This window comes from Schistocerca americana, chromosome 6, assembly GCF_021461395.2.
Source record: "Schistocerca americana isolate TAMUIC-IGC-003095 chromosome 6, iqSchAmer2.1, whole genome shotgun sequence".
Lineage (NCBI taxonomy): Eukaryota > Metazoa > Arthropoda > Insecta > Orthoptera > Acrididae > Schistocerca > Schistocerca americana.
In genome coordinates, this window is record NC_060124.1 from 156,966,161 (window position 1) to 156,979,488 (window position 13,328).

At 38.9% G+C, this 13,328-nt stretch overlaps 2 protein-coding genes across 3 annotated transcripts in view; one reads left to right on the forward strand and one right to left on the reverse strand.

The window, feature by feature from the left end:
- The first annotated feature begins 1,677 nt into the window (after positions 1-1,677).
- Positions 1,678-2,124, forward strand: LOC124620023. The gene has a single exon (XM_047146689.1). The coding sequence runs from the start codon at positions 1,678-1,680 to the stop codon at positions 2,122-2,124; it is 447 nt and encodes a 148-aa protein (XP_047002645.1).
- A 6,689-nt stretch (positions 2,125-8,813) lies between these two features.
- LOC124619299 (transcription factor AP-4) overlaps positions 8,814-13,328 on the reverse strand; it is an 86,583-nt gene continuing 82,068 nt past the window's right edge. For both annotated transcript variants that reach the window (XM_047145585.1, XM_047145586.1), the window contains exon 6: positions 8,814-12,275. In XM_047145585.1, the coding sequence (XP_047001541.1) occupies positions 12,002-12,275 (274 nt within the window). In that variant the 3' untranslated portion in view covers positions 8,814-12,001. The remainder of the gene's footprint in view (positions 12,276-13,328) is intronic.

Consider the following 13,328-nt stretch of genomic DNA (forward strand, 5'->3'; position numbering starts at 1 on the left):
CACTGTTGTTGTTGTTGTGGTCTTCAGTCCTGAGACTGGTTTGATGCAGCTCTCCATGCTACTCTATCCTGTGCAAGCTTCTTCATCTCCCAGTACCTACTGCAACCTACATCCTTCTGAATCTGCTTAGTGTATTCATCTCTTGGTCTCCCTCTACGATTTTTACCCTCCACGCTGCCCTCCAATGCTAAATTTGTGATCCCTTGATGCCTCAAAACATGTCCTACCAACCGATCCCTTCTTCTAGTCAAGTTGTGCCACAAACTTTTCTTCTCCCCAATCCTATTCAACACCTCCTCATTAGTTATGTGATCTACCCATCTAATCTTCAGCATTCTTCTGTAGCACCACATTTCGAAAGCTTCTATTCTCTTCTTGTCCAAACTACTTATCGTCCATGTTTCACTTCCATACATGGCTACACTCCATACAAATACTTTCAGAAACGACTTCCTGACACTTAAGTCTATACTCGACGTTAACAAATTTCTCTTCTTCAGAAACGATTTCCTTGCCATTGCCAGTCTACATTTTATATCCTCTCTACTTCGACCATCATCAGTTATTTTAGTCCCTAAATAGCAAAACTCCTTTACTACTTTAAGTGTCTCATTTCCTAATCTAATTCCCTCAGCATCACCCGATTTAATTTGACTACACTCCATTATCCTCGTTTTGCTTTTGTTGATATTCATCTTATATCCTCCTTTCAAGACACTGTCCATTCCATTCAACTGCTCTTCCAAGTCCTTTGCTGTCTCTGACAGAATTACAATGTCATCGGCGAACCTCAAAGTTTTTACTTCTTCTCCATGAATTTTAATACCTGCTACGAATTTTTCTTTTGCTTCCTTTACTGCTTGCTCAATATACAGATTGAATAACATCGGGGAGAGGCTACAACCCTGTCTCACTCCCTTCCCAACCACTGCCTACCTTTCATGCCCCTCGACTCTTATAACTGTCATCTGGTTTCTGTACAAATTGTAAATAGCCTTTCGCCCCCTGTATTTTACCCCTGCCACCTACAGAATTTGAAAGAGAGTATTCCAGTCAACATTGTCAAAAGCTTTCTCTAAGTCTACAAATGCTAGAAACGTAGGTTTGCTTTTCCTTAATCTTTCTTCTAAGATAAGTCGTAAGGTTAGTATTGCCTCACGTGTTCCAACATTTCTGCGGAATCCAAACTGATCTTCCCCGAGGTCCGCTTCTACCAGTTTTTCCATTCGTCTGTAAAGAATTCGCTGTAATTGCCTGAAAGTGTTGAGCTTGTCTTAGTGTGGTTAACTGATTAATAACAATAATATAATAATTTAAAGGCATTATGCAATATGAGGCACAATCATAAATGTTTACCAAGTATTTTCAGTGTCACATTTCTTCTACCTTAGCAGCTGGTCGGTATGAATCGCACATGCCGGAGAGTTGTCAATAAGGGAAAAAATAAATAAATAAATTATTCTCCTCTTTCCGCCATTGCTGGTCCCAAGCCTGGTTGAGGAGGAGGAGGAGGAGGGGGGTTAGAGGATGAGCCAAACCCCTTCCTCTGCAAAAAAAAAGAATCTGGTTAAAGAAAAAGACAAAAGGAAAAGCTGAATAGATCAAAATGTTGACAAAACTGAGTACGTAAATGGATTCTCTGGATTTAGAATTGGAACATGGAATGTAAGGTCAATCATGACAGGGAGAATGAAACAGCTTGGAGAAGAACTGAGTAAATATCAAGACCTAGTGACAGCAATCCAAGAAATGATACTTCCGGAGGGTGTTATGAAGACTGGAAATACCCACATGTTCTTTAACAGCAATGAGCGAAGTCAGGCCTGGACTTCGGCGGTTGGATTTTCTGTCCACAATAAAATGATATCAGCTGTCAACAAATGGGCTCCAATAAGTGACCGCATATGTTGGATGATTTTAAATGCTAAACCATCTAAGATCTCCCTAGTGAACTGTCATGCTCCATCAGAGGATGCTGATGAGGAAACAAAGAATGATTTCTACCTTGAACTAGAGAATGTAGTAGACAGACTACCAAGACATTCAATTCACTTGATAATGGGAGACTTCAACGCTCAAGTGGGAAGAGAAGTACAGTATCGTCCAACGATTGCCCCAGATTGAAGTACGATGAATCAGATCAACCATGTTCTCGTTGACCAAGGATGCCATGGTAGTGTCGACCATGTGCGATCCTTCCGGGGGCAGATATGAATTCCGATCATTTCTTGGTGGTAGTCAAACTATGCCTGAAACTTTACACCAAGTGGCAAAGAAATCCTGAAAAGATGGCCCCCTTAGACAAGGATAAGTGGGAAGATGTAGAAGTGAGACAACACTATAAAGATAATATTGCAGAAAATCTCACAATATCGGAGAACCCTACCAACGTGGAAGACACATAGTTGGCATGTTACAGAGCGCAAGAGGAGAACTTCATTGCCACCCAAAACGCAGAAATAAACTTTGTTTTGATGGAGACTGCTGAGAATACGTTGGGATGAGATCAGCGAAGAGGATACAATGGTTAGAAAAACTTTCAGAAGAAGCAAGGGCAGCCTACTGTGAAGTGAGGTGTAACACGGACAAACTCAGGAGAAAGAAGAAACAGGAACACCATAACAGACTGTTGAAAGCAGTAAAAGAAGCAAAGTCATCACGCTTGTTTTTCCAGGCCTCAAGATTTGCCAGAGGTGTCTACCGACAACGTACATTGGTTCTAAAGAATGAGACGGGTGAAGTGGTGCCGCCAGAAGAGCAGGGAAACCTGTTTAAAAAACATTTTGAGAACCTATTGAATTGGGACTTTCCACTGACGGTGACAACTCAAGACGGGAGCCCGTTTTGATAGAGTAGAAATCCCTGACCCATCAGAGGAAGAAATCATTGTTGCTCTAAAATTACCCAAGAACAACAAGGCTCCAGGAGGTAGTGGTATCACAGCTGAGATGCTTCGCTTGGGAGGGCAACTACTGTTGGATGCATTGAAATGAGTAATATCTGGGCAGCAGAAATAATTCCTGAAGAATGGAAGGGAGCAATTATATGTCCCATCTTCAAGAAGGATGATGCTACCCAAGTATCCAACTATCGAGGAATTTCACTTCTTGAAATTGGATACAAAAGTCTTTACAACTCTGCTGCTAAACTGAATGAAACCACTAGCTGAAGGAATTGTAGGCATATTTCAATGTGGGTTCGTCCCCAGATGGTCTACCATTGACCACATATTTACTTTGAGGCAGTTGATAGAAAAATTCTATGAGTTCAATCAGGAGCTACATCTCATCTTCATCGATTTTCGGCAAGCTTATGACAGCATTGACCACGTCACATTATGGGAAACATTAGAGGAACTTGGCATCCCATCGAAATACATCCATCCAATTGCAGCTTGCTACTACTAGTCAACTTCTAAAGTACAGTGTGGCAACCATCACCACCTTTCACTATCCAAAATGGATTGAGACAAGGAGATCCATTGGCACCAGTATTATTTAACTTGGCCTTGGAAAAAGTAAGCTGTGACACTTCTCGAACTAGAAAAACAGAGATGGTGGGAGCAGACACAATTCTGGAATTTGACATGATCGTTGGCGACCCTCTAGAGCAAATGTGTGCTGATACTCCCCGATTCCTCCACAATGCAAGGTAAATTGGGCTGGAAGTGAATGAAGACAAAATTAAATATCTTTGAGTATCACGTCGTCGAATTCCCCCTCCTTCCATTGCTGTAGACAGGCATACCTTCAAACGAGTTGCAGAGTTCCAGTACCTGGGCTCAATATTAAGCAACAAAAGTGGAATGACAAAAGAAGTATATCAACGCATAACAAGAGCTAATAGCGTGTTCTTTAGTCTGAACAATCTTTTTAAATCGCGTCTGATATCTCACAAGAACAAAGTCCATCTGTACACGACAGTGGTGAGGTCAGTACTCTTATACGGCTGTGAAACGTGGGCGACATCAGCAACAACAGAAGATTCAATATGTGCATTTGAAAGGAACACACTTTGGAAGATCTATGGACCTGTCTTCAATAACATGGAAGGTAAATGGGAAAGAAGAGACCGGCACCGGAGGTTTGGAAAGCCACACATTGGACGAATATTGGGACAGAGGTGACTACAATGATCTGGCAACATCTTACAAGCCGACGGATCCCTTCCTAAGAGCATCCTCCACTCTCAACCCACAGGATAATGCCCAAGAATGCGATGGAAGGATTGAGTGATAATCCTTCAAGAATTGGAACTAGTGGCCATGGACGATTATGCTAGAGACCAAAAAAGATGGAGTGCCATCTGCAGCAAATACCTCCTCTCTTGGGATTGAGAGACATTCCTTTTATTGGGATTTTTGTGTATGTAATGTTTTTTTCCTATTGGTCTTCTGCTGTAGGCCACAAAGGTCCGTTAACGCAATAAATTATGATGATTCCCCTCATCTAATTCAGCAATGGCCAAGCTACCTAGCCCTCTGATCCTTCAAAACTAGGAGAAAGGATGATCTTCACTACTCAAGGTTAAATCTAACTTTGGCTCAGCAGGGGGTAAATTATGCTGCCACAAAAGTCTTTGGTCACTTACCTAATAGCATCAAAAGTCTGACAGATAGCCATATAGCATTTAAAAAGAGATTAAAAGAATTTCTTAATGGCAACTCCTCCTACTCATTAGTTGAATTTTTGGATATAGTAAGTGGGTAATTTCCCCAACTAAAAAAAAACATTAAGTGTCGTGTAATATTTTGTGTAATGTAATATCTTGTACAGACACCTTTTATTAACCCGACATGTTCCACATCATTACGAAGTGTCGTATTCATGATCTATGGAACAAGTACTAATCTAATCTGCAATTGAGGTAGGCAGCCAACTTTATTCAGCTCACAGGCAAATTCATCAAGTCAATTAAAATTGACCTCATCTTAAGACAGAACTGTCTTTGTAAGTGTTTTTATTAGTTACTAACCAGAAAAACTACGCTATTAAGAACCTGTTAATGTTAGCTCATCATTTTGGATTTGGCTGTTAGTTGCTACATGCATATTATTATAAAATATGGCTGAGAAGCGCAGGCTGCACGAATACTTGATCTGGTCTGTATTCAACAACCCCTCCTCTAGACAGTCATACAAGCTGTCCTAAAAACATTTTCATGATTGCATTTATCAGCAACATCGTAACAGTTATTAGGAGCAAGACGTTTGAGCACTGTAAACATATTAAATAGTTTCAATAGAATATTTCCCTGCTTGCTGGTGTTATACATAAGGTCACAAATGGCGAGCAACAAAACCAGTGCTCGAATGTGGCCAATAACAGACCACTGGCATTGTGTGTTGGAAGGGGTACTCCTCCCACCACTTCACTTCTCACATGCATTTTTCCTAAATTCTTACTCTGCTTCACTTAGAAATTTAATATTGTCATCACATTAGTTTCCAGTGCGATATTGCACATTTGGGTACAAACTGCTGCAGCCACTTCACAGACTGGAAAGTTATCTCAATGGAGCTTAACTAAACCATCCAACAGTGCTGCATAAGTCGATCAGTTGTGTCAAGGTGGCGGCTCCTGTTTTGAAGAAAATACTGGTGCACCTGTGTACTAGATATCTTACTCGATCACTGAATGATGCTATAGAAGCCTCACTCAATTTCTGAAGTTTAGTGCATTCAAAGGGGTCTTCTTCTTCACATATTACAGGGGATAGGCAAAATAATGTGAACAGTAGTAATAATGAGATGTTCAATAACGCAGGAAAGGCACATGTCATGCTGAACTCTGGGTGTTCGGTACGGACTAGGCATCAGTGCAGGTTGTTTACGAGTAGTGTGCACTTTGTATTTGCATTCCATGGCCGAGGTCTACATGCAATGAATAACCTAACACGAGTTCCAACGAGGGCAGATGGTGGGGGCCCGATTAGCTGGAGCATCAGTAACCAAGACAGCCAACTTACTGAATGTTTCAAGTGCAACTGTTTCAACAGTCATGACAGCCTCCACAAAACATGGAAAGACATCATCGTGTCGACATAATAGAGGATGCAAATAAAAACTAAATGACACAGATCGTCGTACGCTAACACGAATTGTGTCAAAACAGCACAAAGCTAGTGACAGTAGAGCTCAACAGCCATCTTCGAGACACTGTGTCTATCGACACTGTCCTCTGAGAATTCCATAAAGCGAATATTCATGGACGAGCTGCTATACTGAAACCATTAGTGTCGACAACCACCACAAAGAAGCGTAAAACATGGTGTCAGGAACATAAATCCTATATAGCTGATCAGTGGAAACACGTCATATGGGCTGACGAGTCAACGTTTTCATTATTTACATCGGGGCGGGTTTACGTCTGGAGAACGCCAAAAGAAGCCTACAATCCTGTTTGCTTTATTCCAACTGTTAAGCATGGAGGTGGAAGTGTGATGGTGTGGGCAGCCATATCATGGTATTCTGCTGGTACCATCATTACTCTCAAAACTCGTGTTACAGCCAACACTTATGTGAACATTTTAGGTGATCAGGTGCACCCCAAGATTCTGTCCCAACATTGATGCCGTATTTCAGGACGATAATGCACACAGCCAGGACAGTACAATCGTGGTAAGACGAGCATGCAACTCAACTGCAGCATCCAGCACAGTCCCAAGACTTGAACATTATAGAACCCTAGTGGACGGTATTGGAGCGCAGACTCCGCAGCAGATTTCCACCTCCCTCGTCACTACAGTAGCTAGAAGAGGTTCTGATCGAAGAGTGGCATAACATTTCACAGGAGATTATACAATCATTATATGCCAATATTCCAAGAAGAATCACAGCTTTATTACAGGCAAATGGGGGTCCAACTCCTTATTAATAAAACATTCTCAAGTAAGTACAGGTGTTCGCATTAGTTTGCCTGTCCCCTATATACTTTACCCAAAATCATCAGTCTATATCCTTGTCATTGTGATATAACTTTCCTTCACTTGCCATAGAACTAGAGAAACTCCTTTCGAACGCACGTACTGTTCATTACGTATTTGTATACCTTTTGGACCCGTATGTAGTTGCGTTCATTTCTACACCGAGTCCATATGCACTGTAAAAAAATATCTGCTTGTATATAATATGTACATATTATTGTCTCACTGTCCAATGACCAGTTGAACTCACACTGATGCAGGATATGTGCATACTGTTTCTTCAGTTCTTGGGTCATCCAGTCTTTCTGCCATCATCTTGTCACTGCCACTTTCGTGTTCAATTTAATTTTCATGGTTGCATGATCTAGAGTGAAATTTATAGAGTCGACATTAGTTTCTTGAAGCAGACATATTCACAAGCTTCAGTTAAGTAATTTATCAGTTGCCTAACAAACACTTTGAATTATTTACTGTGGCTTTGCTGTGGGTTCTCCAAGCACCGACATTCAATGATAACAATTCATAATGAACGTACTGATGTAATATTCATATAGAATTTATGGAATGCAGTGAGGAAAGACCAGCAAACTAGTAATCACAGATGATTCTAATTTTTTTTATCTTGTTGTGTTGTCCATGTATGTGAGCCTTTTCATTTCTAGAAGATAAGTAACACTCCAGCTATGCAAGCATCCAGCTATGCAAGCAGACAGCTATAATACACCGATAACACAACCATTTAATTTCGCTACAAATACTCCATATTGATCAGTAATTCAGATTTATGACAAAACAGCATCACACTCAGTTTCAGTATACGATCAGCCAGCCATGGATTAACATGAAGAAACATAACAGTTCAACACTGTGTGGAATTAACATATCGCAATTTGTTTTCCATCTCTACAGTCACCTTGTGTACATAAAATATGGCAAAGGGTAGAGATGGCTTTAGCATAGATCACAATCATGTTAAATACTCATACCAGTTTCTCCTCAAAGTAATTTATGAGACCTAAAGTTGTTGATTAGGATGGAGCACCTAAATCAAAATTGCCCCCCCTTCCGCTGAGCCGTAAATTCAGTGCTCCATTGCTATGCCATTAAGCCACATACTTTAAAACATATGAAATTTGCGTTTCATCGTCACCGTTGTTGCTAGAATTGGAGTGGCAATCATTAAAACAAAGGTGTTTTTCGTTGCAACAGGATCTTCTCTTTAAATTTCAATCACCAGTTTTCTCCTCCAATTGTGAAAACATTCTGTTGGCACTCACCCACATTGGGAGAAATGATCATCATGATAAAATAAGAGGAATCATGGCTCACACAGCAAGTGCTCATTTCTCTCGCGTGCTGTTCAAGGGTGGAATGGTAGAGACACAGCTTAAAGGTGATTTGTTGAACCCAGGCACTTTATTGTGAATAGCAGAGTAATCGCGTGGATGTAGATGGAGGTTATCAGTGGAGGATTTTCAGTCTTTTCTAAGTTTAGCAAATATGTATGTGTCTTATATTTTTTTGTGTACCATAATCACTGTATATGCTTTTCTTTTCCAAATACCCAAGAAATCTGTACAATAAAGTAAAAAGTTTCGGCTCCTAATCTAAAATAGGTAGTCTTCAAGCAAGTTCACTAGAAATTATTCGCCTCATAAGCCTCTGCAGATTCCAGTGTCATTAGCGTGTTGCTTTATATATCAATCTCAAAAGCAAGCAAGACTGCTACGGAGATTAACAGTAATTATGAAGCACTTAGAAGACTAACTGCATAAAATTAGTGGTTATGAATGGATCACTAGATATAATTAAAAGGATACACCTTTTTAACATGGCTTTTAATGAATATATGAAAAGGTAAAACAGTTTCAATGAATACCACAGGATGTCTTTTGTTTAATACTTGTAATACAAAACTGAAGCCAGTTTTTATGAACAATTTTAAATTAAATGACTCTTAATCAAAACATGATTTAATAAAAATTGGTAGAATTCTGATCTGTATATAAAATCATCTAAGGTAAATTTCATAAGAAATTTTAGTGCTTGTTACAAACACTGTAAAATTAAAACAAATGAAGCAACTGTGGCAATGACCAAGAGGAAACTGTGATATAGTGTTAAATTGATGTGACTACAAAAACTGTCGTCTTGACAAACTGTTTCAGTGGTAAGTATATCAATAATCCACATAATTAATACCCAACTAGTTGTAAAATATAGATCATTAAATGTATGTAACTCTCACCCTGAATGGCTAGTTGATTGGGGGAGGAGGGGGGGGGGGGATATTGCTTGATATCCAGAATTTAGGAAGTAAAGAGAATTGCACATCTCAGTTTAACAGAGATCTTCAATCACTCAAATAAGACATAAATCAAAGAAAGACAAGGACGGTGTGAAGATTTACAAACTTAATGACAATAATAACCAAATTCTGAACTAAAGCCACATATAACAAAACTGAGAAAATAAAGAGGCAACCTGCTTCCTTGTGGATACATAATTTTGAATTAGGGTACTGTTGTAAATCACATTAGCAATTTGCAATTTATAATTCTGGATAATGTAGATATATATGCATAAATGTCCATAAAACATTAGCACTTCAAAATGAGAAGCACTTAGGATCTACACTGAAAAACAGACAAGAATTTTTAAAGATAATGAGTAAATGTTTCTAACAGGAAAAAAGCATTAAAATGTGTTCTACAACATGAAACCAATTACTGGTACCTACAGACTTAGAAACTATGTAACATTTCTCAACTGTTGTCATATTCACAGTTTGCAATGAACTCCAAATGCTTCAGTTGAGTTACAATGTAAAAATCAGAGAAAATACGGTAGCTTATGACATACTGCAATTGCTTTACAGAATAATTGGCTCAATATAACACAAGAAAAAAGAATGAAGTTTTACATGTTTTACATAATGAAAAATTGGGTTCAGATTAAAACAGGCTAATTCTAATTAATCCATTAGACGTATTTCAGATGCAATTAAAAAGTAATGCTGCTTTCTCAAAAATATCAGAAATGCCATACAAGTATCTAGATTTTCAAACATTGAGCAATACACAATTGCCTGAATTCTCAATTCAACATACCATTCACAACATAGAGCAAAGTTGGAAACCCTGTTATGAATCAAACATCACTCTTGTATTTGGCATTCTGTAGAAACAGATTTACATAGGAAAAGATGACTTTCGGATGTAATATGCAAAGAAACTGTTGCTTCTCAAATGAGGAAAAAAGTTTATTCGGACTAATCCTGATGGTTCAGATCACAGTAGTGCAAAATGATTATGAAAACATAATACTAATTAGAAAAATGTATTACAATGATTTATTCAGATTTTTCCAAGCACAGCATTCTTTTAATTCCAAAGGGAACACACACACACACACACACACACACACACACACACACACACACACACACTTAAATAAAATGAAGATATAATTGGTTTCTAAAGCAAACAACAAAGGGTGGTTTTGTACCTCAATTTTGATATACTAGGAGTGCATAATAAATTCATTAAACTGCATCATAAACACTATTCTCAATAATATTACTACCAAATCAATAACCAATGTCTCCCTTTTCAATAGACTACAAAATTGTTTAATTTACAATGACGTGTGCCTTCAGCAATGTACAAAAGGAACTTTCTCCCTGACACTTGTCTTTTGAGTTGATACATTTCAATTATGAAAATGAAAAACCAGTCTTTTGTATTAATGAAAATAGAAGTTGATTTAACAATAACACAGAATTTAGAAATGTAACATAAGCAAAGAATGAATAAAAATTTTCTTAATGTTGCAGTAAACTGATAAGAAGTAGCTTAATGGTAATACCTAATTTATCAGTACTGTTCCAAGCACGTGGAACTTTATATTTTTTTATACCTTTTGAAAATCTTATATGTAACGACACCTACAAGTAAACATTTCAACACACACGCAATACTTTACGTAGCACTCACTCTTACATGTTGTGTGTCCATTTCTAAACTGACCTAACAAAAGAAGTAATATATACACAAAGACAGAACTAGCCTTAGTAACGTTACTCTTATGAGATACACGAGGCGATCACCATCAGCCAATGTTTTAGTTCATTTTACAGCAGTTTTTATTTTTATAGAAAACAAAATAAATCTTACAACATTTCTCAGACGTATACAAATACACGCAAGCTTCAAAACACTCACGCTGAAGAAATAAATCTTATGTACAAAAGAAAAGCGAGGGTCAGCGAACGAGATAACACAACAGAATACCACATATTGACATGTTTAAAAAATGTAAGCTATATACTTATAGCAAATGAGATGGAACATCAAAAATGTTTGTTCAGTTTCAGCCCACAAAACAGGCTAGTGTATGTTTTACTTGCTTGTAACTTTGAGAGAGACAAATATATACAACAACAAAAATTGAAACACCAAAGAAAACTGCTACTTTGACAAGCAACGCCATACAGCATTTCAAATGCACAACTGTCTGTATACTAGCTTCTCTGTATCTATTACTATTTTCTTCTACAGTTTAAACAATTAAAAAAGTCTACCACTCAAAAGACCAGTCGGTATTCAGTCATCCGAAAACCGGAGGCAACTTCGGGTTCCACAGAGCTTAGGATAACTAAAGCCAGTCACAGCTCTAATATCTGCTTCTCAATATGGCAAATTTTGATGTCAGACCCAGTATTTAGAAGGAAAACAAAGTTTTATTGCTTGGTTTGCACTTTGATTTAACACAGACCACCATTACATGCTAGGATTCATCGAGTGTTACACCCTAACACCCTCCTAGCAAAAGGAATGATATTGCCACATTCCTACACCAGTCTAAAAATGCAGTCGAAACTATGGTATGTATGCAGAATGTGTACATACATACATGTATATATTATGTACATATAGATATATATGAATCCTTAAAGCAGACAGTACAACTTCAGAGTACAGTTTAATGCCTCGCCAGTTACAAGCTAATAAGAAAGTAAAAATCAACTGAAATCAAATCCAGTCACGTCATGCGAGACAGAGCTCTCGTGCAATAATCACGTGCTCTGTTTTACGACGATAACACCAGGACGCTGCTGCTGCAAGGCAGCTGTGGACGACAGGGGCCGCTGCGGCTGAGATGGAATGGGGTGCGAATGGAAATGCAAGAAGCCCTCAGCACTTCCACTAGTTGGACCCGTTCGATGGGTTGTCAGAGCCAGAGGAGCTTCTTGCGTAGGCTCGTCACTGATGAACTGGTCACCCTCCAAGTGGCGAATGGCTTCCACAATGGTTTCCAGGTTTTGCCTCGATGTACTTGCAGCATACAGCCTGAGAAAAAGAAGCAGAAGGTATAAATACTGAATTTTTGTATGTTTTATGTTACTGCCATTACAAAAAAAAGGGGGGGGGGGGGGGGGCGCGGGGGAGAAAGATAGAAAGAGAGGAGAGGAAAGATTCGACAAACGGAACAGTGTTACACAGAACAAAAAGTAGAAAACTGAGGAAATTACGTTCCGTGAGGTGCTTTGTTGTGTGTTCCTTCCTCCAGCTCTTTGTAAGATGTGTCTTGCTAACAACTATATTAAGCAGCAAGAAAACCAGAGCATGCAATCTGTCCATTCTCTTGAGGCGAACCTCAACTATAGTCCCCTTGCCTTGTAATATAACAATACCAGATTCCATACGCCTAACGGCAGTTCCAACAGAATTAGGACTATGTGGAAAGAATTTTGTATCTGAAATGGCCCAGAAGGCCCTATATTTTTAACTTCCAATGAAAGATTTTTGGCCCACCATTGACATCAAGCAGTTGATAATCGGCAACCTGTGTGTTTTTGTTGCCTGGAAAGTAGGACACCGATTTAATACAATGGCACAAAAAGTGTTGGATTTGCCTTTTGCACTTAAAATTCTGCCAGGGACTGCTGATTTTCTATTAGATGGACAGTAAGATCCCGAATTCTACTGTCTACATGGTCTTATCACTTGATGCACATAAATCTTTTGTGGTGCCAGAATCTGACAAATTTATGCAGATCAGGAGATGATGTGGGTCCTGCAAGCCACTTCATGAAAAGGAGTCATCTTCAGTTGTGAAACCCTACTTCCTTAGGCTCGCCTTGCATTCTAACACTCCCGTGCCCAACTGGTTTGGTGCCTTCCACGTCACATACTGCAAATGTTAGCTCACAGCAGATTCCCCTTCAATGTTCTCCCAAACTCTTTCGGTCCACAAATTTTGCCATAGCTCTGTTTGGCAAGTTCCAGGTGATGAAGTGTATATAAAGCTTCTCCAGGGCCTCCAACTAGCCTTTTGTGATTCATATTCCACACAAGGATGTTTGTAAGTGCCGAGGATCGATTTCCTACTTCCTTTCCTCC